At 29.0% G+C, this 27993-nt stretch overlaps 6 protein-coding genes across 16 annotated transcripts; 3 read left to right on the top strand and 3 right to left on the bottom strand.

The window, feature by feature from the left end:
* The first annotated feature begins 4 nt into the window (after nucleotides 1–4).
* Nucleotides 5–2280, top strand: LOC100880847 (heparanase-like). Its single transcript, XM_076539059.1, has 6 exons — nucleotides 5–208; nucleotides 398–705; nucleotides 820–1066; nucleotides 1136–1495; nucleotides 1569–2010; nucleotides 2087–2280. The coding sequence occupies exons 1-6, from the start codon at nucleotides 142–144 to the stop codon at nucleotides 2247–2249; spliced, it is 1587 nt and encodes a 528-aa protein (XP_076395174.1). The 5' UTR covers nucleotides 5–141; the 3' UTR covers nucleotides 2250–2280.
* LOC100880959 (uncharacterized) lies at nucleotides 2015–4257 on the bottom strand. Its single transcript, XM_003708561.3, has 3 exons — nucleotides 3988–4257; nucleotides 3544–3903; nucleotides 2015–3476 (listed from the first exon to the last, which is right to left on the bottom strand). Exons 1-3 carry the CDS (start codon nucleotides 4255–4257, stop codon nucleotides 2925–2927), a joined length of 1182 nt encoding a protein of 393 aa, XP_003708609.1. The 3' UTR covers nucleotides 2015–2924.
* LOC100877527 (tektin-3) lies at nucleotides 2127–9355 on the top strand. Of its 2 annotated transcripts, none has more exons than XM_012297959.2 (9): nucleotides 2127–2249; nucleotides 4655–4809; nucleotides 4893–5144; nucleotides 5258–5490; nucleotides 5574–5683; nucleotides 5762–5910; nucleotides 5984–6206; nucleotides 6272–6426; nucleotides 6514–9355. In XM_012297959.2, the coding sequence occupies exons 2-9, from the start codon at nucleotides 4694–4696 to the stop codon at nucleotides 6722–6724; spliced, it is 1449 nt and encodes a 482-aa protein (XP_012153349.1). In that variant the 5' UTR covers nucleotides 2127–2249; nucleotides 4655–4693; the 3' UTR covers nucleotides 6725–9355. The 2 variants fall into 2 exon arrangements, with proteins under 2 accessions (XP_012153349.1, XP_003708662.1); XM_003708614.3 differs by lacking the exon at nucleotides 2127–2249 and adding an exon at nucleotides 4442–4581.
* On the bottom strand, nucleotides 6854–23268 carry mino (glycerol-3-phosphate acyltransferase mino). Of its 6 annotated transcripts, XM_076539050.1 has the most exons (14): nucleotides 16430–16656; nucleotides 15154–15729; nucleotides 11717–11835; nucleotides 11472–11650; nucleotides 9942–10097; nucleotides 9459–9853; nucleotides 8931–9354; nucleotides 8667–8838; nucleotides 8403–8587; nucleotides 8138–8324; nucleotides 7847–8070; nucleotides 7672–7782; nucleotides 7404–7596; nucleotides 6854–7322 (listed from the first exon to the last, which is right to left on the bottom strand). In XM_076539050.1, exons 2-14 carry the CDS (start codon nucleotides 15231–15233, stop codon nucleotides 7135–7137), a joined length of 2613 nt encoding a protein of 870 aa, XP_076395165.1. In that variant the 5' UTR covers nucleotides 15234–15729; nucleotides 16430–16656; the 3' UTR covers nucleotides 6854–7134. The 6 variants fall into 6 exon arrangements, with proteins under 6 accessions (XP_076395165.1, XP_012153369.1, XP_012153370.1 ...); XM_012297979.2 differs by lacking the exons at nucleotides 15154–15729; nucleotides 16430–16656 and adding an exon at nucleotides 23146–23268; XM_012297980.2 differs by lacking the exons at nucleotides 15154–15729; nucleotides 16430–16656 and adding an exon at nucleotides 17986–18143.
* Noc3 (Nucleolar complex protein 3) lies at nucleotides 18499–23358 on the top strand. 4 transcript variants are annotated; one of them, XR_013040336.1, is made up of 11 exons: nucleotides 18499–18639; nucleotides 18714–18973; nucleotides 19051–19312; nucleotides 19392–19683; nucleotides 19761–20095; nucleotides 20173–20543; nucleotides 20618–21140; nucleotides 21232–21329; nucleotides 21397–21602; nucleotides 23022–23111; nucleotides 23186–23358. XR_013040336.1 is itself a non-coding variant. In XM_012297975.2 (11 exons), exons 1-10 carry the CDS (start codon nucleotides 18634–18636, stop codon nucleotides 23061–23063), a joined length of 2364 nt encoding a protein of 787 aa, XP_012153365.1. In that variant the 5' UTR covers nucleotides 18499–18633; the 3' UTR covers nucleotides 23064–23111; nucleotides 23186–23358. The 4 variants fall into 4 exon arrangements, 3 of the variants coding, with proteins under 3 accessions (XP_012153365.1, XP_076395167.1, XP_003708611.2); XM_012297975.2 differs by having other exon boundaries at nucleotides 23053–23111; XM_076539052.1 differs by lacking the exon at nucleotides 23022–23111.
* On the bottom strand, nucleotides 21197–27876 carry Rcd1 (Reduction in Cnn dots 1). 2 transcript variants are annotated; one of them, XM_012297973.2, is made up of 8 exons: nucleotides 27762–27876; nucleotides 27247–27620; nucleotides 26573–27158; nucleotides 26210–26491; nucleotides 25447–26139; nucleotides 25014–25377; nucleotides 24747–24938; nucleotides 21197–23291 (listed from the first exon to the last, which is right to left on the bottom strand). In XM_012297973.2, exons 2-8 carry the CDS (start codon nucleotides 27495–27497, stop codon nucleotides 22177–22179), a joined length of 3483 nt encoding a protein of 1160 aa, XP_012153363.1. In that variant the 5' UTR covers nucleotides 27498–27620; nucleotides 27762–27876; the 3' UTR covers nucleotides 21197–22176. The 2 variants fall into 2 exon arrangements, with proteins under 2 accessions (XP_012153363.1, XP_012153364.1); XM_012297974.2 differs by lacking the exon at nucleotides 27762–27876 and having other exon boundaries at nucleotides 26573–26928; nucleotides 27048–27158; nucleotides 27247–27388.
* Nucleotides 27877–27993: the final 117 nt, after the last annotated feature.

Below are 27993 nucleotides of genomic sequence, written 5' to 3'. Positions count from 1 at the left end.
CACATTTGATATGAGCTATAATTGGAAGTTTTATGTTTGATAAACTATTGATAAACACATTTATTTCCTATTAGAAGTGAAATAAGAGTATTTCATATGATATTTTGAAGGATTTAAGTGGCTTATAAAATTTTAAAAATTATGAGCTATTTTATATTAGATAATCAAAGTAAAAATCAGTATGAAAAGTTCAACGAAATTCGAATTCGTAAGTATTTAAGTTTAACATTCTTTCGACGAAAGGTTAAAAATCCATCAGACGACGAACTTTTGTTTACTTCTGCGCATGTCATGTCTGATTCATTTGAACGTTGCATACATTTCCTTACGATATTCCTGATGTTGAATTGATATATTCAACGGATTTTTATATGTCTGGTTAATTTTTAAATTTCAGAATCGGTATTACATCCCAATTTGAGATTAACTCTATTAGGCTTCTGTATAATATTTCTGATATTGTCAGTATGGAACTTAAATAATATGACAAATCCAACAGTGAATACTTATATATTTAATTTAAATGCAACTCGTTTGCATGTAGTATCAGACAAATTTTTATCCTTTGGTCTGGATACATCTTTACTTCGTGATATGGAAGATCTTCCAATTACAAATGAAAAATTTATAAATTTAGCTCATCATCTTTCACCTGCTTATGTTCGAGTAGGTGGTACATCTGCTGATTGCTTACATTTTAATAAGGTTGGTTTAGAAGTATGACACTAATGGATTATAAACATGTATTCAACATTTCTAACATTTTGTTATATGCTATAAAATAATTTAAATACTAATGTATATACACTATTTAATTAGACAGTGGAAATAAGTTCCAAAAAAGTAATTAGTGCAGTAGATGGTCAAGATATAAGCAATTTTACAATCAATAAGATACATTTTGAAAATTTATATAACTTTGCAATAAAATCAAACTTGCGGATGATCTTCGATTTAAATGTATTAATTAGAAATGCAAATGGTTCCTGGGATAATACCAATGCTAAGAGTATAATCTCATTTGCTAAAGAAAAAAATATGAAATTGGATTGGCAATTAGGAAATGGTAAAATTTTATTTCATAATTATATCTTTATTTAGTGAGCTTTCAATGATATACTATATATAATTTCAGAGCCTAATTCTTTTTATCATGTATTTAATAGAACTGTTACTGCAATTCAGCTAGCAAATGATTACTATCAATTGAGAAACCTATTAAATGAAGCAGGATATAATGAAAGTCTTCTTGTGGGCCCAGAAGTAAATCATGTAGGAGACACAAATCATGTAGGAGAGCATTATGCAGAAATATTTTTGGAAAATGATCAGAACAGTGTAAATTATGTTACTTGGCATCAATATTACCTTAATGGAAGGGAAGCTAAAGTAACTGATTTCATAAATATTTCAGTCTTTAATTATTTGCCACAACAAATAAAGTCTATAAAAAAAGCAATTCAATTGTCAGGAAAAAATATTTCTATGTGGTTGTGTATGTAATTATATATTCCAACATATAATGTGAAATATCTTTTACATGATTTATAGAAAAATTTAAATTCTAGCTGAGACTAGTACAGCTTATGGTGGAGGTGCTCCAAATTTGTCAGATAGATTTGTGGCTGGTTTTTTATGGCTTGATAAATTAGGATACAGTGCTAGTGCAAATTTAAATGTTGTTACCAGACAGTCACTATTTGGTGGAAATTATGCTATGATTGGACCTGATCTTATACCAAATCCTGATTGGTGGGTCAGTGTAATTTATAAACAGTTTGTATCAGAAAAAGTATTAGAAATATCAACAGCAAACAATTCTGATCATGTACGACTTTATGCACATTGTACTCCTGAGAAAGCATTGATTAACAAAGTTCCTGCAGTTACCATATATGGAATAAATATAGCTGAAATTCCTGTTCATATTATTATTCAAGAAGTTCCTGTACTCCATAAAGATGCAAAGGTGTATTTATATGCACTTACTTCAGTCTATTTACAGTCAAGGTAATTATGATAATTATTAATATCATTTATTTAATAACTTATACAAGATACTTTGTTCCATCTCATTTATTTTTAGAGCTATAAAACTAAATGGAAAAATATTACGATTACAACCTAATGGAAATTTACCATCATTTGAACCAGTCATATTAAATTTCACACAACCAATTCTTTTACCATCTTATTCTATGGTATTCATTGTAATACATGATACAAAAATTCCAGCATGTAAAGTATAGGTAATATATAATAAATTCATTTGGTCTAATACTTTTTGTATATTAGACATTTCTTATTTATTAAACATTGTTAATGTATTCTCATAAAACATATTTTGACAATATTACAAACAAGGAAAAATGACTAAAACTTAATTAAAAATTGATGAAATACTACAAAATTTGTTAAGATATTTTATACATGTATTTGTATTATATGTATATTATAAATATATATGTAGATAACTTTTACAGTATTTAATGTATTTGATGTATGATCAATGCATAATATATTATGACAGAAGATGTCACATGAATATTATTTATAAACTTTATGCCATGTTTAATCAGTTATGCTATTTTCAAGTGTGCTTTTTATCATTATATAACAATACTGCTTATAAATTATAAATTATATTGTTACAAATATTATGCAGAAGAAATAATACAGTGTATAAGAAATACACAAACACTAATACAAAATATGTAATATTAGGTAACTGGAATGATTTAATTGATCTTCTTACAATGAAGTATTATTTTTAGAATAAAATAAATTTTACAATGTCTAACTACTTTGATAAACATTACATAAGTTATCAACATGAAACTGATAACTTATAGAACAATTTATTAAGTCACATCTATTTATGATATATATTTACATAAAATTTCTACAAATTTATCATTACTATATCATTCCTGAGCTGAAATAGTGATTGTTTTGCCTTTAGGATCATCAAATCTATCCATTGTACGTATATCTATAATCATAGTAAGGGCCCAAATCATGATCATGGCTAATATGGCAGTAACAAATATTCCTGTCCAAATTGGAATTGTAGTAAAACCAACACAATCATATGCATCATCAAATGTTTTTGTATTATTTTTTAGTGGTACATCAAGCTGTACTTGTAAATTTGTAATAATTAAAGAGGTTGTATTCGAAAAGAAAGTCGTGTTCTGTGAACAGTGATATGAGAAGTTGAATGGAAATACAATATCTGTATCTGCTATTAAGTTTTGTTGATTGCCAGTACTATTTAAGCTTGTATATGATGCATAATCAACTGTTTTAAGTGTATAATATCCAGCAGTTTTAACTTCAAAAATGAAAGTAAGCTGGTATTTAACAGGTTTATCAGTTCCATTGAAGGTGAGAGTCAAACATAAAGATTCATTACATGATTTTTCTGTGGGTGTATATTTTGTAGGAAGATCTATAGGCATTGTTCCATCTTGTTCCTATAACATTATTTTCATATAAAAATAGTAATGATAATATTGAAATAAAACTGACTTCTAGAATTACCTTTATCATTAGAGGCCGACTAGCATACATTAATACTCTATCCATGGTAACAGTGAAATTCTGAAGCTTTTCCTTATCATCAGTGTCAGCTCTTTTTACTCTTTCAAAACGTCTATAACTACATGACTTTCCAGTGAGAACAGCTATCAAATTAGGACTGGATTCTTTTATTGTTTTGTACGTTTCTGGAATAACATCTAAATTGCTAATTGGCATAATCAATAGTTGTCCATCAGATACAGAATCTACGTAATCATTATAGGTCTGATTATACGAAGATAAATCTTCGAGTGTATTCACTGCTTCCTCAACTGCAGGAAAATAATGCAAAGAATCACTAGGTACAATTTTTTGAAGAGGCTGAAATATTAAAACATTGGATTAATTTTTAAATCTATAAATACAAATATGTAACCTTAAAATTGTTCAACTGTGTATAGTAACCTCTTTATGTTTTACTAAATCCTCGACGCACAAATTATCTTTCACATAAAGAAGAACAGGAGGTAAATTATCTAATTTTTTATGCAAAAATGATTCGAATTCTTTACTTGTAGTTTTTAAAAATGGATTCACTGCACTTGTTGCTAAATCTGAATTGACGGAACCACCCCATAATAATACAGGTACCGCATTATCGGCGTACAATGGTGAAATTTGATACGTAAGTAGTAATATAAGAATATGAGTAAAAACACAACGAAATCGTGTCATGATGTTTTTAATGAAACTGATTTGGGCGAGTCAGATAAGTACTGATCGTCTACAATCGAGCAGAAAGCAACGGAGCACCTGACTAGAATCATATGACAGACGTCACGTGACAACTTCCTTTCCGGATTTCAAATAAACTTCCATTTTGAATTTAATCAGTTCATATATTTTGTAAAATTGAACATTTAACTAAATGAAATTTCAATCACCGATTTGATTACTGTCAATATTACAATTTAAATATCTGAAACAAATATTTAAATTTACAACATAGTAATGGATAATACTAAAATGGAAACTAAAAAAGAAACTGTTATGTATTCGGTTTGTAAATAATTTTACAAATTTAAATGATAAATAATTTGTTATTACATGTTAATTTGGTATTATTTTTTAGCAACTTCAACCATGGAGTACAGTGGGTGTATTACCTTGTATGGAACAAATTGCTGGTCCACCAATTCCAATCAGAGTTGGAGAATTTTATAAAACTCCAAAACCACATCCATGGCGACCTACTTTGGGATATGAAACAGTGGAAGCAGCTCCTTTGTAAGGAATTAATTTCAACGTTTAAAAGTATTTGTTTGAAACTATGAGGTCTATATTTTCTTTGATAATTCTTTCTTCTTCAGACCTGCTCAGCCTATGACAAACTTGCTCTCTGATACCTGTTACATGCCAAATGGTATGGCTACAGAACCATTGAAATTTCCAAATATGGTGACTGGGTTTGATCGAAATCCTTCACATGCAGCACGAGCTGCACTTTATACAAGATACAGTTCTTATGAATGGGTACAAAATCAGCTTAAACTTTATAATGAATCAGATAGCAATAGAAATTTTTCTGAAAACTTACGTCAAGATACCATTCGGATGATGCGGTAAATTTTGCAATACGTTTAAGGTTTAACTGTGTACACATTTTAATATGCATAATAGTTAGAATTTAAATAATAACAACAATTCATATTACATTGTATTGTTGTATTTGCAGAGAAGCAGATGAGGCAGTACAAAATGGTCAAACAGAAACTGGTCGTAAATTAGGAGAAAGAATTACAGACACCACTTTTTGGAGAAATGAAGTGACTGCAGAATTAGAACGGTTGATAATAGAAAATACAAAGATGCAAGAATGTCGTCGAGGTTTACAAACAACGATACAAAGTTTAGAGGGTCAATTGCATATAGCACAAGAATGTTTGTACTATCGTGAAGCCAGAACAGGTTTAGTGCATTTCTTTGTGTGCTAAAAGCTAGTAAGTATTATAAGTGTTCAAAGTTGATATATTATGTAAAATTATAAATAGGTTCTGACTTGGTTCATGACCAAGCTGAAAATGCTCTTCTAAAGGAAGTGGAAGTAGTTAGGAATTGTCAGAATAAATTAGAGCACTTTACTGATAAATGCATTAATCAAGTAGGTTTAATATTATAATTGTACATTTAACAATCTGTACTATTTGCATTTTTAAAAGGCTTTTTTCCACTTTATTAGCTCACAAATAGTAGAGCAATACAAAATCAATTAGAAATTGACATTAGAAATAAGGAATCTGCCCTAGGTATTGACATCACATGTCATCAAATGAACAACTATAGTCGTGGATTGAAATATTATGGTGGCATTGAAAAATATGATCCTAGGTAAATACATAATACAATCTGTACAAGTAAATGGTAACGATTTAAATGTTGAATTATTAAATCTCACTTTAAGTGTTACAGAAGCAGAATCTTGGGTGGAAGCTTCCAATGGTATAGTGAAAAAGTCACAGACGGAAAGATCAAAATCAAGTCAATTACGAAGTGACATAGAAACTGCGATAAACGCGGTTGGCCATGACATGTGGGAAGCATGGGGCAATACAAATAATGCTCTGGCTAGAAGGGCCACAGAAATGCTGGAAGCAAAAGAAAAATTACAAATACATTTGTATAAAGTAATTACAATAATATTTAAGTCTTGTGGTAATACAATTTGGATTATATTTTTTCTTGGATTTAGATTCAACAAGAAATCTTTGAAATTGAAAAAAATTTACAATTAATGCAAAAAGCTATTGCAGATAAAAGTTCTGCCGTAAAAGTTGCACATACGCGTCTGGAGAGTCGTACACATCGACCCGAAGCAGAGCTGTGCAGAGATTATGCTCAGATTAGGTACATTACAGAAACTTAATAAGAGTACTACATTTCAACATGAACACGTACACTTCAATCTTACTTTCTTTCCGTTCGTTGTTTCAGAATGGTCGAAGAAGTTGAAACTATAAATTTAATGATACATAACATGAATTTAAAACTGCAGAGTTTTGAAGCACAACATCAACAACTCTTACGTACTAGATCCAATTTAGAAACTGATCTAAAATCCAAAGTTGATGCATTATTTATTGATAGGGAAAAATGTATGAGTATGCGAAGAAGTTATCCAATTGCATCGATTGTTAAATTTTAAAATACATTAAAAAGGTGAAGTATTTATATTTTTCATTTATTTTTTTATGTTTAATATAAAACTTTTTAACTAGTTATATAAAAATTTACTAAAAATATTTTCTTTGTGTTAACATTATTAAACAACTCATTTGTAATTAATCTAATAATACGTAAAATTATTTTTATTAAGGAAATTATAAATCTATAATATTTTATCACCAATGTAAAGTAATATCACATTAACCATTTCGTATAGAATTCGTATCTGTAACTAACAAATCAAATCTAACTGTACAACGTTATGATTATGTAACTATTTACGAAAATTTAGTCATAAAGTAACTTGTAAAGTAGTATATACAAAGTGTTATAAGATTTTTTTCATGTAAAAAACAGTACATTGTGGAAATTTATCAAGAAATGTAAGTTTCAATGTATGTTTCTAATCCATTTAAAAGTTGCTATAGTATTGTAGATTTTCATTACAGCTGAATCTGTATCATATTCATCCTTCAAGTAACAAATTTTAACATTTTCTTGTGGATGACATTCCAAAACATTCCACTTTTCAAACAATTTTAAAGAATTTTTTATTGGATCAACAGACAAACTTTCACCTACAAAAGAAAAATAAACGATATACTATTTTATAATAACATATTATTTTAGAATAGTTTAAGAAAACGGAAGTTATTTACCATAATTTACAATACCACGATCTAAATTCGTTTTCAATTCACTTAAAATTTCATGAATTAAATCTCCTTCAGAAAGTGATCGTCCTACTAAGTTTCTAAGAGTAAAAGCACTGAAAGTATACGTATCAACTAATGGTCGTAACAACATATGAAGAAATTCCATACGTTCAGCGTGTTCTGGTAATAAACTCAGCTGTCGAGAAACATTAATACAAATTATCATGGTTATAATACAAAAATATATTTCAAACTGTAAGAAATAGCTTACTTTATATTCAATACTTTTAGTTCTATTTGCATTATAATATTCTTCATCCGAACTATCATCGAAGGTATGTGCGTATCTTTTACTCCACAATTCTTCCGGTAAACAACATTCCTGACAAATAATTTGAATAAATAATATCCACAATCGACATAATAGTTACATTATTGTATAATACCTCTTGTAAAGTAATGATGTCTGTATGCGACAAATTTTGAATAGTTTCCATAATAACAGACTCCAATTCTTGGCATGGTTTACAAAAAATAAATTCGTATTTAAGAATATCACAAAGTTTAAGCGAACTCTGAATTAAACAATTCCGAGATACTGTAATATTATTTTGCGCAATAGTGACTGGGTCATTGATTTGCGATTGCAATTCAGCATACAAAGCTGTCACTGAAAATATAATCAACAAAATATGTAAAATCATCACAAACTTGTTAATTTATTTTTATTTTCTTACCTACTACACTATCCATAATATAACATATGAGCATTGTGTTGCTGTAATAAGACAGTTCGATTACATTAGGTAAAATCGATACAGGACGGATTGCAATCACAACATTCGATTTGACTGTCTGACCACTAATCGCTTCCGTAATTTCTTGTCGTTGTTGTTTCACTAAACCTGGACCTAAAATATCGAGCTAAAAAGGAAATAAAAAAAAATTATATATAAATTTTTAATACAATATATTATTTTCAACATATTAAATTTTACTAACTGCATGATTTATGATATCAATGTTTTCACCACAAAATGCAATATCATGATTGCGAGATTCTAAATCTTGTCTTATTATCTCAAACGCTTCAACAAGTTTGTCCAAAGTACAGCCATCTCGAAATTTGTTTAGAAGTAAAAATGCAACAACATTGGTAGACATTATAGGCATTGAACTGGCGCAATCTAAAAATTATTAAGTTATTATTTAAGGATCTAGAGACAAACTTGTTTCTCTTTTATAGTATAAATTCTCTTTTCTTACCATGTACAACATGTCGTGCAATATTATCAACTAACTGGCGATATTCTTCCGCTATGACATCTGTACCATAAAGTGATGAACTCGACATCGTGTACTTTAAAGGTTTCTCAACAGCCACTTTTTGTCCTCCAGTTAATTTGTTTTGTTGGTTTTGAAAAGATTTTAACATTTCCTACGAAATAAAAGTACGTGTAAAGTTGAATAGTAATTACGAAAATCTAATGGAAAGTTGTAAGATATAAAGGATTATTAAGAAGATTTTACCCTAAGTGAAAAAGGTTGGCAAAAGTCAACCTTAACGATACCATAATTGCCCCTTAAGGTTGACCATATTGCTTGAAGCGTAGACCTAAAAGTTTCCATTTTCTTTGGCTGACCCAGCTGTTCTCTAACAAAATTCCCATCCACAAGACGCTCATAGTTTATCGCAATAGGTACTAATAGTGCATCTTCAATAATTCCATCCATGTATGCATCAACGATGACACTCAAAATGCCGCCTTTTGGCATACATGGTTTGCCAGTTCTTGTGCGACCACCCTCTATAAAGAATTCTATGTTATGACCCGCTCGTAAGCTCTCCATTACGTATGTATGAAGAGTAGCACGATAAAGAACATCTTTGCGGCCTATAACGGGGTCAATCCGACGTTTTATAAAAAATGCACCTAAACCTCTCAAAAACCACCTATTTGATGAAACAGTTACAACCAGTTAATCATACAATATTTTACGACGAAATAAAATTATACAATAAACAACATGTTGATTATAATAAAAGAAAAAATGTACCCAAAAAATGGAATTTTCAGGTTATCACCAGCTGCAATCAACGGATTCCTAATATTGTTCATTAGCAGAATGAAACTGATCATGATATAATCTAGATGACTGCGGTGTAAAGGAAGTAATATCAAAGGAATGCCAGTTTCATTTGCCTTCTTCAACATTTCTATCTGAGAGGGTAATACTATAGCAGATTGTATGAAACATGGCAATAATTTGTACAAAATCCATGAAGTTATTTTAAGTAAAATATTGCTCAATTTGCTTTCCATTTGATATAATATAGTTTTAGCTCTATCCTGTGCCTTTGCCACGGCCACGTTTTCGCTACAACCTTCATTGCTAACTGTTTGTGAAGCAGTTAGCATGATAGCTTCTTTCAATCTTTCATCTTGAAGAACCTGTAAAATATAACTTTCTACAAAATGTACATGAGATATGATTCAAAGCATTGAACGCCTATAAAACAGTTTCACATCTACAACATACCGTTTGCGTTATCCTCGGATAATCGTACTCTTTAAAATTATAAACATGCGAAATACAGTTAAACACTTTGGAAAACAATGACGAGCCTGGATTAACTATCAGTATATTCAAACCGAATGGCATATGCTGTTTGTTAATAGTATTTACCAATGAGTTCTGTAAGGAAAGAAAAATTAGATCACTTTATTAATAAAATTAAAGTGCAAATCTGCATGGCAAAAACTTCATTTCTTATCACTACTTTGTTGTAGAAAAAAAATCAAGGAAGATATCATTTCAATCATGTGTTGTTGACTTACATGTACTGGGTATCCATGAACCACGATAATACGCAACCATCGTGAAAAAAGTCCACGTGGTTCTTCATACATTTTTTTTATTTTTTGTTGTGGTTGTGTCAGCTATCATTACTAGAATGCCGATTATATTTGAACTTTGCTGATACATAATTCATTGATACACGAGCATCAGCGCACGAAAATAATTAGTTAAACTTTGAGGATGATCAATTATTATTACGATTGAAATTATACTATTTTTATCAATGGTCGTAATAAACCGATAAATATACATTGTATTTAATTTATATTATTTTCCTCTTTGCAAATAGTATGGAAGAAACAAAAAAAAATTACAATGACGTTATCATGCTTGAATAAAATATAAAATTATATATAATCACTATAATTACAAATAATCAAATTGCGTCGTGAAATTTATATATGTATATAATACATAACACGCAATCGCGTGTAAATTTTAATTATTACTCTATTTATCAGATGAATTCGATGAAATAGTTATATAATTAAGTGCGAGCAGAAAGATGGTGTGTCAATTAGATAACGAACGTAATTATATATTCACTTGTACAAGAACTCTCAAATTTCTTCACTACACATAAAAAAATCATATTTTTTCATGTATTACGATAGAAGATTTCGTTGTTAATTTAACATTTTTTTTTTACGAACACTATCTTCACTCAATATTTAAGAAATTATACACGATTAAACGCTTAATTTCGTCAAGTATTCACTATTAATCGTTAGCAATATATTATAAATGAATAAATAAGATTCTCAGGAAAAACGTACACGTGTTAAAACATAATATTCACAATTCTACACGTAGTCTGGATACAAGATCGCAAGCTAGATGTATTTTTAGTGCTAAAGAAGAGCGTGCTAAAAAGATCATCAGAAAATGCGAAGATACAAAATGTTCAGTTAAAAAGTTGAACAAATACTTGTACAAGACACGGAAATTATCGAGAAATTAATATAAATATATATATAGAACTTGAAAATTCGAACTTTGGAATTTTAAAACGTTGAAACTTTACTTTTTCTTTAGATATTATTTTTTCAATGCATGGTTCATGGTTCGAAGATTGAATTGTGTAATTTTCGGTGTGCAAGTGCCTTTAGAGCTTAATCTAGGCCTGATTAAATATTATAACAGCATATACAATACGGAAATCTTCCTTGAAGTTTAAGCAACAACACAAATACTATGTAAAAAACTCACTTTAGATGATGGAGTACAGTTATTGCAGCAAAAATGCAAATACGAAGATTTTTCTTTAACAAGAGGAGCCAATGGTTCGGTTTCTTTGATTTTAAACAAAGAGTTTTCTCGAATCTTTCTTGCTTGCTCTCTATCTTGTATCTTCTTCCTATGCAATTGTTGACCAGCACGACGAAGTTCTGTAACATTAATGATACGAATTATTCTGTTATTTATTATCCCCGATTATTTGAGAAAAATTTTACCGTCTAGTGACAATCGAGTCGTTGACGACTCTGGATTTCGTGTTACTTCCGTTCTGGTTTCCCATTTTGCATAAACTTCTTGTAAACGTGTTGAGAGTACATCGACCATGCTGGAAGCCCTACGATTACATAAAAAATATATATTTCTATTAGTACTTGAATGTACACAACAGTGTAATTCGAATATTTAGATTAGTCGAAGATAAAATTGCTTTTAATGCAACTAGTCGCCGCGTTAACGAAGGATGTATGAGAAAGACATCGTTCTCATTTTCATTCATGAACGAAATATAATACAAGCGCAATTTTACGGGGTTTGCACTTGAAACATAATCGTGTATTATTTACGCTTGATCTCCGATATTTTTAACGGATCGACGCAGAACAGAGTTGTTGGGACCAAACGGAAGCAATTTCCTTATTCTTTTCCTTATAAATATATCTCTTTAACCTTGCAAATTACATAGACTCCGAAAAAGTTAGAAATTGTTCGTGTTATACAAAAGCAAAGATTTCAAAGTATCGTGTAAAGCTACAATAAACAGATCCAGTGTCTAGAAACTTTGGAATTTAGCTGTATAAGAAGTTAGGTATTTAAGAACTTGGGTATTCAGAGATTTGGACATTTATGAAATTATGAATTTGATAATTTCAAAGTTTTAAATTGTTGTATCGAGAAATCGACTACTAACCATTGTCTGTGGGTGTATACCACTTGCATGTTCATGCACTGTACCCATTACTGCTTTAATTAACAAACTCTATACGGTACGTGATAAAAGACGCGTGACTTAGTTTGCAGAATGATGATTGTTTGGTAATTTTAAAAGTGAAGGAAGCAAAAGCAGGTTTGTTACTTTCTTTGTCTGACCTACAAATCGGATCGCTACTGCCTTTATCGGTAGATGAAATGTAAAAAAATGTCGCAGTTGAAACACGCGATTCTTTAATCGTAGATCTGCCCGGTTTTTTCCTTTCATAACGAATGGAAGTCATTGAAAATTAGTTGTATTTAAAATACAATAAAGAAATCATTTGATTTCAATAATTTGTTGCAAAATTTGTAAATTTCTGCGATCGCTGTATTAGAATATATTCACAGCAGAATCAACAACCACAAATATATTCACGACTCTTTTATCTTTTCTGTCTGTAATAAAGTTACTGAGATAAGTCCAAAATTAGAGAGTTCGTAAGCTTTGAACCCTATTACTCTACTCAGATTCATTTCGAATAACCTTATAAGAAAAAATTACATTCGCCTACAAATATAACTAAAACATTATATAATTTTGGAAAATCTATTAATATGTTTTGAATCGGTAATGTCAAGGATTATAATTAATATTGTAACGCTTACCAGAAAATACAGAATAATTTCTCGAAAGTAATCTACATGTAAAGATAAGCGAAAATTGTATGATTGACAATGTAATTATTTAACATTGAATATTGTGATAAATTTTATAAAAACAATCAAATCGATATCGCTCGGAGAAAGAGATTCCTGGTCACGCGATCTGAATTGCACGAACAGATCACGTATCAGTTATATAAAACCGTATTAAATGTTACGATGTACTGCGTCAGAAATAAGTATAACCAGAAATCGGTTACTTCGTCCATACATAACTGCAGATTTTCTCAGAGAAAATAGATTACTATCGTAGATCATTGTTGCAGACGTGATAAAGCAAATATGGTTGTGTCGTTTTTCTTTCTTTTTTTTTTTTTTAAGTTATTTATTAGCACTGTTGCTAACACTACTCCGTGTAAAAATTCATTGGACAATGCCAAGTCTTCTTCAAAGAAGAATAGGCGACTACGTATACGTACTTTGTACTACGAACATTACACCAATATGAATTGTTTGATTTTGTTGTTTATGAATATTTTTTCGAATAAAACAAATATAAGGTTTATAATCCCTATTAACAATAATTGTCAAAGTCCAAGTTGATAACAAAATCGTGAAAAAACAAACTACGAAAAGACGCATATCGATTATACATAACGTTATAAACAAGTGCTTCATCGATATGATAAGAAACAATAATTAATCCAACATAAATCGCGGTAATAATGATTTAGCAATTAAAAATGTCTTGTACTATTGTTATCAATGATGAATTTGCCTTGGATTTACATTGCAATGATATTACCAACTTATAAGTATTTGCATACCCAATATCATTTCTATAAGATAGCATCTACTGTATATAAAGTAAAAAATATAAGGGCAATAACTTCTCAAAAATTAGATATTTTAGGTGTTAGGAGTTAAATATTTTATCGTCTAAATCGTGTCTTCCACAATTACTTGATTTCTATTTATGAATAAATTCTTCCAAAAAAAGTTCACGCTTCCTTGTATAATGATAATACAGATGCATGCAAGTCACGGGTATAAAAAAATTACGTTTTGCAGTAAAAAATAAATGGACATATAATCAACTCAAAAAGTAACAACATAACGTACATCGTAACGCTTTAACACACATAAAATACACATTAATCGCTAATTGTAAACACTTTACTCATTTAGTTATACGAAAACAACTTTTTGTGTCTCCTGAATGAAGTTTACATGCAAGACTTGTTTCAAGGAACGCTTACTTTCTCAAACTTACAAACAAGGAATAATGAATTTCAAGCAAATAACATAAATCGAATAATCCTTTATTCTTATTTGGTGAACGTTTCAATAACTCGCATATATTATACAAATAAAAAACACAGAAAATACATTGTAAACGTTATGCAATGTTTCTCTAGTTTCTATCTCGTTCCTCGTTTCACACTACTACGGATGTTAATTTACGTATTACCCCATGAAAATAGCAATTCGTCGCGTATTAAGTTTGCATGCAACATATACATATAGTATATAAAAGCGTGCGCAAGATAAATCCTCGCAGCATAAGATTATTTAATATGTTATTATGAGCATGATATTATTATAATTACAAGCCGATAAGTATCGTCTTTATTAAAGCCATTGAATTGAACTAAAGATATATCTTAAATACACTTATGATACTCGAATAGATGCCGGTAATGAAGAATCTTGATTAATGTGCGAAGTAAATTGCGAACAACTGATTATAGTATTGTGAGCATGATATTGTATGTAAGATTCTCGACACCTTCATCTATTCGAGTAATTTTTGTCTATCTAGATCATCCGTACTCAACCTTTATTTTCTTGAGCTACATACACATAATAAGAAAATGTTAAGCAGATATTTATTTATTAAAAGAAAAAAGTATTTTGATTGTTATACAAAGACTGGTTCGGGTGCAGATTGAGTATTGACGACCTAGATTTTCATAAATCGACAACTTTAACATTACATAAAATGACGTGACATTGTTACGTAGAGAGTAATCACGAAACAAGTGTTTCTGTAGCAAAACGTGCTATAGGAATACGTTACCTGAAGTTGAAAAAATAGAAGAGGACTCCGAAAAAAAGGAAAATCTCAACGAGACCATCCATTTCTATGCCGTGGAACATGCGATGATGATTTTATTCTTTTCACTAAAATACAACACTGGTTCGTTTCGTTTGTCCACAAAGAGCATGGATGATCTCAATCGCTTCTTCTCATAATTTCAATCAGCGATTTTCCTATTTTCTTTGATCGTATAGATTGACGATCTTTGCAAACTTTGATGCAGCACGCCGATTGCCGTGAAAAGAATATCACCGAACACTTCGACGAGATCCATAGATCCGAACGCTTCGATGATTATCGTTAGCGCCGTTTAAACGCAGCGTTATTCGCCGCCCCTGATGCGTTGTAGTAACTTTTCTTTGTAAATCTTTGAAAATAAAAGTAGTACTACGAAAGGCTGCTTCGATCGTGACAATCGTCGACTTTCTACTGCAATACGTTAAGCAACCACCAACAATGTTCCTCGTGTACAGTTCACTGACTCACTTAACTACGATGCAACGCCGGGATGATATTCTTATATGACAGAATGTGTGTCTTTTTTTAACGTGCAGTCTGAACATTCAAGATATAACCTTTATAGATCATTCTACAGCGTTCAACGATTAATAAACAACTTCAAAATGCTGCGATCGATAATGAAATGACGGCTCGACTTTAGCATAATTTAATCATTCGTGTGATCGATAATGAACAATAACAACTGAAGCAGAAAAAATCTATTGTATCTTTACGTAATCGGTGTCTTCATTCAGTGATGGGCAACTACATCTACGAGCTTACGAGAGTACACGACGTGCACGGTATGCAAGTAGTGTATGCGTGGTCGCTCTGGCACCGTTGAGTACAGTAAACTCTCGTTATATTACCACGAATGAGACTACACGAGTAAAAAATTCTCAGAAAGTTTGCCTTTCGAACTTTGAGGATCTGAAAATTTGGAAGCTGGAGAACATGAAACTTCGGAAACTTGAAATTTAAAAGATTTGGAATTTTCGTGGATCTACGTACATTGAAATGCAAAAGAAGCAGAAAGAACTCACTTAACCGGTAATATAATGAGAGTTTACTCACCGTGCACGGATATACTGATCATTTTTTTGGGGGATACACTTGATCTGCCCATCACTGCTTTAACTCGCGATTAGGATTTACATAAATGTTACAATGTTCTAAAAGAAATTCTCATTCGAATATTGCAATTTTCAGTATCTGCTTATTTTCGATTCTTGATTTTAAGAAGGAACAGAAATACCTTAATTTTAATGTTCCGGTTTTATTTATTTCAACCGTGAAAATTGAAAATTAAAATGGGAAGCGAAATACAATTTGTTATAAAAAAAAGTGATAATAGAAAAAGTTAATTTCTATATTCTCCGGTAAATATCGGATTGTAGTGCTCGCGCTAAGACTGATCAACATAAAAACAGTCACTTTCAGTTTCATTCGACAATTGATGTAACCACCGCAAAGGTTGAATCATAACTGTATCTGAAGCATTAACAACCACGTGGTATATGCGGTAAATCACATCTATAGAGAGAGTTAAATATGTAATTTAATGTAACACTTTTTCTCATTAAAAACGTGACTATTTCTCGATATCAACTTAAAGTTAATAAGATTTTGATTTGAAAATAGTCAAGAAATTCTTATTACAAGTGTTCAATCCTCTACACGTGTATGTATATACGAATGGTATATAACATGATTTAACGAAAATGTGATTTGACTAGTTATGTAGGAACATTTTAATAGTAAATATGATATATACCGAGAAAAATTATTTAATGGTCCCCTTAGATTTTTTAAAATGCTAAATTTAAACTTCTGGTACGCAAGCAATGAGGGAAATGGAATAACCAAATTCCAAAATTTTCAAAAATGACATTTTCGAATTTCTAAGTTAAAAAATGTCCAAATCCCTAAATTGTTAAATTTTCAATTTCTCATATTTCCATATCGGTGTCCTCATCAAATAGTATACCGAGCTATTGCTCGATTTGTTCCTATATGCATTCCGTTGGTGCTGAATGAACACTGTTCGTTCGCATAACACATTAATTTAACCAAAAATATTGGACGTCCCTCGATAGAAATAAGATACGAAAAATTGCTTTTTTGTTGTATATCTTTATACAACAATATATTTATACGGATACATTACGCGGTGAACAATATATTGAGTAACAAAATCGTTATGACCTGGTGTTCAGTTAGTTCGATGCAACTCGTAAATTAATCCTATTGAAAGCCATTAACGTTTTATGTTGGTCTTTATTGTACGTCAATTTGTAAGAGCACATTAAGATTCGCTGACTCTATTATGTGCTGTTCGAGAAGATTGATTGGTAGTCCGAGTACGAAACAATGGTTTCGTGCAAGACTCGTATTAAACTTTCTTCTTTTTGCGCTACTTTCACAAATTAAAAATGGTGATCATAATTCATAGAACAATTCAATTTTTTCCCTATTTCCCTTCTTATTTTTTAATAAACGCATAAATTATTAATTGCTTTCATATGTTATTTTTATTCAGGTTTTATATCGAAACAAAGTAAATTGTTTAATTTACTATATTATTATTGTTGTTGTTGTCACTGTTACTATCCATATGTATGTAACTGTGAAACAGTCATGTTATTAATTGAAATACTATATGTTATCAATTTTTAATATGAAAAGTGATTATATTTCATTAATAATAAATAACTATAAACGATATATAATTTTACTATGATATTAGTAGAATCATAAAACATAACCTTTATTATATATAAAATATTTTTAATCTATTCAAACATCACTTACCTTGTATCGATTTTCGTAGAATGAATTTAACATGAAATGTTAAATTAACTACTTGAAGCACAATTAATTAGTTCAAAACACTAAGACAGATTTTACACGCAACACGTGATAACGAATATTATGATATTTTTATACATGTCTCAGTACATTGTTTTAATTATGAGCAACAAATGAGTATAATTATAGGTTTTAAATTATACATATTTAATATTCACATATCAATAACTTTTGAATAAAATTATGTACATGGGTCAAGTGTAAATATGCTGCGATCAAACTTTGTAACATACATATACAGTGTGTTCGTAATAGCATTTGTATGGTGCTAAAACACAAGATATACAACATTGTTTTTAAATACAGTTCAATTAACTATAAAATTATTCATTTTTAATTATTTATGTTAGACAACAGATATTGTTTTTGTAATCATATATATATTTAATGATATTGTATATAATAATACTTATGTATAAAGGCACATGTATTATTTTCACATCATACAGCATGGCGCGTGTTACACACAAAAACACGTGTTGACATTATAATTGGAAATAACCTATTAATTGTCATAAAGCAGTAATATAAACTGTATGTGCATTTAAATTAACAGATACTTTAGTTTAAAATAATTGAAATTACAATAAAATGGGGGTGAGTAAAAATTATTTAATGTTACTTTAAAATAATTATCTAATTTTTAACCTACTTACATTCTTCTTACAAAGAAAAAGCTTAAAATTAGTACAATTAAAAGAAGTAATCAGAAGAGGAATAAACTTACAAAGCAAGGAAAATTTAAAGCAAGACGACATAAACAAAAAAAACAAGTTCAAAAAGTGATACCTCCACCTGCAGAATCAGTTGAAGAAGAAAGCGATCATGATGATAACATTTTAGATATGATAGAAGAAGATGATATAGAGTTTCTTAAAGATGCTGTTTCAAATAAATCCTATAATTTATTGAAACAAATTCATTTGAATAAGTATGTTAAGATATGTAAATCATAATAATTTTAATGCTTAGATTTTGGTTTAAAATTATAATTTATGTATAATTTAGAACAACTGATGATAAAAGAAATAGTAAATACAATGGAAAAGAAAATCAGGAAACATTAGAAGATAAGTATGAAAACAGCATATCAAAAGTAATACAAACAGAGGGTACAAAAAAAGTTCGTATGTTACTTCCTACAAAAACTGAAAATGGAATAGTAAAGAAGAGATTAATTGAAGAAGATGATAATCTAAGCGGTGAAAATGAATCTGATAAAGAACAAAATATTCAAAATGATAATATAGAAATAGAATCAAATTTATCTGTAAGGCTTAATTACATTTTATATTATACTGTTAACTGTAAAGTTGCGCTATGTACCTCAATTTTAATTAATATTTTAGACTGAAAACAAAGATGAAAATAAGAAACCTGTATCCATAATAGAACTTTTGGCATGTCGCAGAGAAGTGTTAAGATCTAAACGTTTAAAAATAGGATTACTATCTAGTAGTCTTTTAGAGGCACCGGAAAGTAAATGTGAAAATTTCAAATCTTTGCTAGAGTTTATGGATGAAGCTGATCCAGAAGTATATATTAGTGTTCAAAAGTTAGCAACTGTATCTCTAGCCGAAATTTTTAAAGATTTATTACCATCTTATCATATTCTTCAACTTCAACAGGAAGGTGTAAAGTGTATGTAGCAATGATAAATAGCAGTGCCACTATTTACTAGTATAAATTACAAGTTAAAAGTGCTTTTTCTGTTTTAGTGAAAAAAGAAACACTAGCATTGCAAAACTATGAAACTACATTATTAAGATATTATAAACGTTATTTACAAAAGTTAGAAAAAATGTCTGGTATATTAAGAAAAAAGAAAGGCGATACAAGACAAGTAGAAAAACAAGAAATTGAATTAGGCAAAGTTGCAATAACATGCATGTGTAATCTTCTAATAACTCATCCTTACTTTAATTATTCTCTTAATCTAGCAAACTTTCTCCTCCCATTTCTTGACAATAAACATGAATTTGTAAGACAAGAAGTCTTAAAATGTTTTTCTCAAGTATTCAAAGAAGACAAACGTGCTGAATTATCTCTCACAGTAAGAAATTCAAATGTTTATATCACAAATTTATAGTAAAATTTTTAAAATAACATTTTTAATCTTAAATTTTTTAGATAGTACGGAAGTTAAATCAATATATAAAATTAAAAGCTCATTCTGTACATTCTGAAGTCGTGTCTGTATTACTATTTCTTCGTATAAAAGATGTAAATTTAGATAAAGAAAAAGAAGAAGAAACGAAACAAAAGAAACTTATGTCTCATAAGCAAAGAATTCTTGCTCTAAACAAGAAAGAAAGGAAGAAGAATAAAAAACTTCAGCAAGTGGAACAAGAATTACTTGAGACCAAAGCAGAAGAGAATAAACAGTCTAAACAAAAGTTACTTACTGAGATAACGAGTATAGTGTTTACGATTTATTTTAGAATTTTAAAACAAACTCCAAATAGTAAAATTTTATCAATTTGTTTAGAAGGTTTAGCAAAGTATGATCATTTTTAGTTACATTTAATTAGGTATTAAATCTTATAATATTATTAATAACATTTAATCATTTCAGATTTGCACATTGTATAAACTTAGACTTCTATCAAGATTTAGTAACAGTCATAAATAAACTAATGGAAGATGGTAATTTGAGATTAAGAGATCAGTTATATTGTATTCAATGTGTATTTACAATCTTATCAGGACAAGGTTCAGCATTAAATCTTGATCCTTATAAATTTTATGTACATCTGTATAAAAATTTACTAAATATCCATTGCGGCAAAACTCAATCAGAAACAGATATTTTTATGAAAATTTTAATTCAGGTTCTAATTCATAGAAGAAAAAGAATTACGCAAAACTGTTTAATTGCATTTATCAAAAGAATAGCTATTGTAGCTTTGCAGTCACAACATAATATAGCACTTGGGATTCTTAGTATTATAAAACAAAGCATGCAGCTTGGTAAAGCAGCAGATATTTTACTAGATACTGATTGTTCTACTGGAGATGGTTTTTATCAGCCAGAGTTAACAGAACCTGAATGTTGCAATGCACATTGCACAGCATTGTGGGAACTGACCGCCTTGCAGGTATTTACTTATAAAAATTATAAATATATATAACGTTACCACACAATACAGATATGTGTTGTTGAATGCATTTTTATTTGTTTATTATTAGCGACATTATCACAGTGTTGTACAAAAGATGGCAAAAAATATAGCTTGGGGAGTACCACCAAATGGTGAAGGTTGTTTACCTATAGAAATTGCAAAATTGTAAGTCACCAAGTTATATATGTTGTTTAATGCTTCCTAATAAAATGAATTATTTTATATATTTCAGTACCCCAGAAGAACTTTGCATAGAATTTGATCCTACTAGTGTTGTATTTAAACCAGCAGTACCAGTTCCCAAAAAAGTGAATGTGAAAAATACAGTAATATCAACACATTACTTTATAAATAACAAATTCAAAGAATATATTAATACTATGAATAATACTGAATTATTTACGGATGGATACATAGATTTTTATAAAGCTTACAATAGTTAGTATTATTTGTAACACAACTTGAAAATACGAAATGAATAGTACATTGTCTTAATCAGTGCATACTTTGTAAATAATATTATAGATTTACAAAGTTACATTTTTTACAATTAGTTACGAGATAACTACTATTTTTAAATAAAAACCTTATGAAATTATAGTTTATTGTATTTATAAGAATTAATGATGGAATGAATATCTGCATCTATAGTTTTTCATAACTATACGATGTATTTATAGCACATTAGCATTTATGATTATAGTAGAACTGTAAATAAAATGAAAGCAATTAAATATATACAACAGATTGTGACCGTGTAGTTAGAAACTTAAGTAGTGTTAGTACATTTAGAAATGTGTATATGTGTATTCAGAATTTAGCATCAACTAAGGAATTAAACATTACTATTATTAATCTACGTATTATATCTTTGTTATTAAGTAAAAAGCAAAAAGATATAATCTTAATATTTCGTTACTATGATCATAAAATTTCGATTACATTAGAATTTCAAATTTTGTATAATTATGTTCTTAGTACACATGTACATTTTTGCTTAATATAAAACAATTTAAATTTGCAAGTTTATTACGTCATCAGAAAATTGAGAATTATTTTTCTCGTTTCCACTAAATTTTGTTTCAGTAAAACTTTCCTTTACATTACCACTCATTTGTGAAGGTAGATCAACAGGTGTATGTACAGGCGTATGTTTACGTTCTATAATATTCATTTTTATAGCTTCTTCTATTTCTAATGTTTCATCTACAAAGTTATCATCATTGTTTGATAATTGCTTTGACGTGATTTGTGTATATCTAATCTCATTTTTGTCAAAGTTTAATAATTTAGATGTATTAATTTTGTCAATTGTTTTTGTTACGACAACTTGTTCATTCTTTTCATTTTGATGAGTTAATTGAGAATTTCTTTTTGCAAGTATTATTTTGGTATACTTAACAGTAGGTTGATTTGTTCGAGTTTGTATTGGGAGTGTAGTTTTTACTTTGGATATTGTAGGGTTTTGAGATTTCGTCTGTAATATTACATGGTTCAGATTTTGTACACCGACATTAGGGCATATAATTGCTTGAGTTGAAGGTGTCACAAATTTGTTAGTTGTTTGCTGCAACTTGTCTTGTTTATTACTTATGAGAACAACTTTAGTGTTAGTACTTAATTTAGATGTACTCTTTTCATAAATGTCAAGAGGCGTAGTTGTTTGTGACAAAGGTAGATTTTTCTCAATGGAATTTAAATTGTCATCATCTTTTGCAAATATTATTGGTATATCTAATATATTTCCTAATTCATCATCTATATCATTTACAAGAGTATTCTTTTGCGCTGCTTGAGGTTTGTGAATTCTTTGTAAATTAGATGCATTAACTGTAATTTTTGGCATTGTTTTCGTAGATTTATGAGTAACTTTTATTTTATTGGACAGTGGTAAAATAGACCCTGTATTATGACTACTTAATGGAACTATCACCGATGAACAAGCAGGTTTAGTATTAACAGAATTTTCAACCATAATTACATTTCCACATGTTGTGTTATGAGAGTTATTGTTGTTACAGGTTGTTACTTGTCGAGGTAATTGTGACATCTTGAACGTGTCCAATGACTGAGTAGAACTGAGCACCACATGTGAAGAGCTACTGGTTGTTGCCATGTCGTCCATCACTATAAAATACATACATATGTTTCAACTATATTATAAAATATAAATACTAGTATATACTTTATTGAATTAATGTAAACACCATTCGAAAACACATTTCTCTTTGTATATCAACTGGAAAATTATATGCTTAATACTGATCACCAACTGATTATAATCATAATATAAATCATGCAAAACTATCAAATACTAAATAAAGTATTCAAACAGCATTTTGGCTAATATTACGTTTTGCTTCATATATGTTATTAAAATAAATATAATAAGGCTAAATACAAATTTTAATATTATTGATTGCAACATTTTGCACACAATTAACGTTAAATAGGATTGGGATGGGAAAACAAATAAATTCAAATTACATGAAAAAATGTTTATTTAACATAAAATAAACGATAATAATAATATATTTACAATATATCGTTTAAATTTTTTCTCGAATGTATAAACTTATATATTAATTGTAAAATGATACGAATACATGCTATGTTTGGACATGTAACATTACATGCTAAAGAAGAATATATAGACAAAATTGTATTAACTTTTTTTATATAACAAGAATAATCTATAAGAAACTTCTGAGACTATGTACATAGGTGCAAAAAATAATATAAATGGTCTAATAATAAAAATAACATGACTAGAAAAAATAAGATCTGTTATTTACTGAACTACATTATAATTGTTCTGTGAATATACCATTAAAATACTGGATTAAAAACATATGCAAAATACAAATTAATCAAAAATAATGTTTCACATACATATACATTGCATATAAAATTAATATCATTATTTCTTTATTAATAGTGCTCATGCATGATATATGTTTTTAAATATGAATAAAATTCATATAATGTCATGTAAGGATATGTAAAGTTTTCAAACAAAAATAATTGAGAAAATACATGATTCTTAAATTGCTTATATAAACTAGTAAATCAGATAAAAAGATAATATTAACAAAAATATCAATTCAATTCTAATAATATACATATACTTGTATCATATAAATTCTAATCAATGTGTCAATAGATGACACGAATGTTACCTACCAGTGCTCTTGTCTCTAAATTATTGTACATTAAACACTTACATGATATTTTGTTACCCATATTTTCGTGTACTCTAATTTAATTATTATATTTTTGTGTTTTGCTAGTTGTATAAGAAATTCAAGACTAATTTTGTATCAATATATAAAATACATTTCAAATACACATTATAATTTTCTATTATTTTATATACATTTATGTAAAATTTAGAAAATAAGATTAGTTTCGCTTTAAGAAAGAATATTTCTTTTTAAGGAGATAGAATAATTTTCTTTTTTTGCTTAAATTAAAAACTTAATAGCCCTATGTTTATAAAGTTAGTGTACGTTCAATTAAAAGCTAAAAAATATTATAATGTAGGCAAGTTACTTAGTATTTGATTAGATAATAATATTCTACCTTTTGATATCGTCGGTGTGGATGATGTTGAATTAATAGCCACAGAATTGTTTGGTGTGAGTAAAATACTGGAAGGTGCTGACACACGTGCGGATGAAGAACTAGTTGTAAGTGTAAAAGAATTTTTACCATTTTGTAAAATATTTGACAAATTTCCACTGGATGTGACAATTGTTGGTTTGCTATGTATTGCTGTGAGAAGTAAACATATATATGAAAAAATATGAATCGACAAAAAGGATATATAATCTTTTACATGAAATGTACCTGCAGTAGTTGTAGTAGTAACCCTAATTTGATTTCCGGATGTTGTTAAAACATTAACCAACTTTGTATCTCCATTTTTATCAGGAATATTAAGATGCCTGTAGTTACTTGATATTACTTTAGAAAAACCTTTATTAGATGATCCAATTGCTTTCATTTTTGAAATATTTTGTAATTGGATATTTGATGGTACAATTTTAGATACTTTAGCCGATGTGATCGAAGATTTAGTACTATTTTTTGTTGTATTAAGTACAGATTGATCTGTCGATGCTGGAGCTAGACGTATGGGGCCAATGGGTGCTAAACTTGCTAGCGAACCAATATTTAATGTTATACCACCATTATCAGAATTTGAATTCGACTGAAATAAAAATAAATGTTAGTGCATTAATTTTCCTTAATATGATAACAATTAAACTTTGAAATTTACCTGTCCAGAAAGTCTAGACGTTATTAAGTGTTCTACAAAATGTGTTTTTTGATTGTTAATAACCCGAGGTTTTCGTTTTACAGTTTGTGTATGACTTGTATGCGTTCCACATACTGCAATTAAATTTGATTGGGTACTAAATGTTCCTACTCTGGAAATCGTAGTAGATGATGTATTTTGTCCAGTGGATACTGTTGAAGAAATAGGTGTAGTTGGTCGAGATTTTTTTATAGTCGGTGAGTTTGGTTCGCTTTCGACGGAACTACTTGTTGAATTTCGTCGTTTTCGTGGCTCCTTTCTATTGTTTTTATTCTCATAATTTGACAGTGACATTGGTCTTAATGGTAATGGATGTGGTTGTAAAAGAATAGTGCCGACAAAATCTCCAATTTCGTCCATAATGCATCTATCTACCATACTTTGTGTAATACCTTCCGATATTTTTTTTGCTGTAGATATCCTCAAATTATCATCAGCAGTTCCAATTACTACTAAACTTGTTTCAACCAACATTTTTTCTCTAAGATCTTCTACTTCATCAGGTTTTACAAGTGTAGCATTTTGTCCTATAACAAACATAACTGGACATCGAATATCCATTAATGTATCATCAGGTGTTCCACGTTTTCCTTCCACTGTAGTAAAAGGAAAACCAAGGCAAATAACTGCAGTTACATGCTCCATTTGTGCTACCTATAAATATTTAAAGTTAATATTGAGAATTTTTTGATACATTAACAATATAATGATATAAAAATTGTACCTGACATGCAAGAGCAGCACCAGTATTAAAACCAATAAGAATTATTGGTCGACCAGGACAATCACTCCTAATATCTTGTATTTTAGTTCTAGTAGCTTGAACTAATTGATCAATACACACCATCATGGTCATTCTGTTAGCTGCCAAGCCTAAATGAGTATGAACAGTAACAACCATTCCTAAAGCTCCTAATTGAGAAATCCATTTATGTTGTCTCGAAGAAATATTAGAGCCAACTCCGGAAGGAACAATTATTAAAATTGGATTTCCTGGTAATTTTTTCTACAATAATAACAATTATTATATTTATTAATATGGACAAATAAATACATTATAACAATTTATGTAGTAAAGTATATTTACAAGTCTGTTGCTGTTTAAATTTGGAGTAACTGGATCCCATGTTCGTTTAAGAAGCGAGCCAAGAGTTTCCCATGTTATAGATCCAGTTTTTGCATTAATGTTAGGTTGCACAGCAATCATCTTATCGATTAGTTGAGGAATTTTCAATCTTAAAGTTTGTAGTATATCAAGATAAATTCCAAGGTATTCTTGAGGAAGATGATCAAACAATAGATTATGTAACCACTGAGCAAGTCTCCAATCCCAACCAGCTGATGCTAATGTTTCACGAAATCTTCTTGCAGCTGTATCGACTGATGTTCGTCGATATATTGGTTCTACTGGACAATTTGTTTTAGCTAATCTTGCTAGTCTTTCTGAATTAAATATTTTAAGAACTTTAGTAAATATTCGATTTTGAACAGGTGTCCATAAAATTTTATCAAGTTGTTCTTCCCAATCTTCATTTTCATCTGGTCGAGCAAAATTTGCTAACCTTTGAAGTTCATCCATTTGATGCCTAGCTCTTGTAAAATCTATTGGTGGTATCAAGGATTCACTGCTCTCGTCTTCTATATTAATTGCTTCATCTTGATTGAGCTTATCCCTAATATTTTAAAAATTATAATATAAATTTAACATATAAATTACATTAAATAACCATATTAACAATTACATAATGCTTTATTCCTTACGTTAATAAAGTTTTCTTCGGAAAAAATAATTTTTTTATTGGTTTCACATAAACATTCTCTGGTTTCCAATTCCATGGTCGTGCATAACAATGATCTTTTGCAAGTATGTTAACTTCTGTTTCATAACATCCAGCAAGTTGATGCAAGTACGTAGTTAATCTATTTGGATTTTCATCAAACATGTCACTGATGGGACTTGGTACTCTAGAGCTACTTATTGATGTGGAAGGCATTGCAAATGACATTAGCATTACTTTCAAAATTGTTTTGTTTAAATCTATTAATATGTGTGATTAATCTTGTCTCCAAAAGATGTTTCAATCATTTACTTATTTCCTCGCATTGTTATTATTTTATATCTTGAATGTACATAGCTAAAACAAAATTATTATAATATTAATCATTTATAAATATAAAACTACTTAATACTTAAATAAAAAATGATGGAGTAAAAATATTATATTCACTAAATATCAATGAATAAATAAATAAATAAATACTTTTATAAAACTAACCTTTACTATACAAGTTAAAGACTTTTAATAGAATCATCGCATTGATTATCTTATAATGATACTCAATTATGTTTCAATTAGCAGAAAATAATATTTTACAGTTTAACATAAGGATCTACGAGTAAATACACATATAAAGTAAAAATACTCTTAAAACGATACATTGATTTAGATAATATGTAACATTACATCCGAAATAAAAAAATAAAATTAAAAAATATAAGTTAGGTAA

This window comes from Megachile rotundata, chromosome 13 (assembly GCF_050947335.1).
Source record: "Megachile rotundata isolate GNS110a chromosome 13, iyMegRotu1, whole genome shotgun sequence".
Lineage (NCBI taxonomy): Eukaryota > Metazoa > Arthropoda > Insecta > Hymenoptera > Megachilidae > Megachile > Megachile rotundata.
This window is presented reverse-complemented; position numbering and strand designations above follow the sequence as displayed.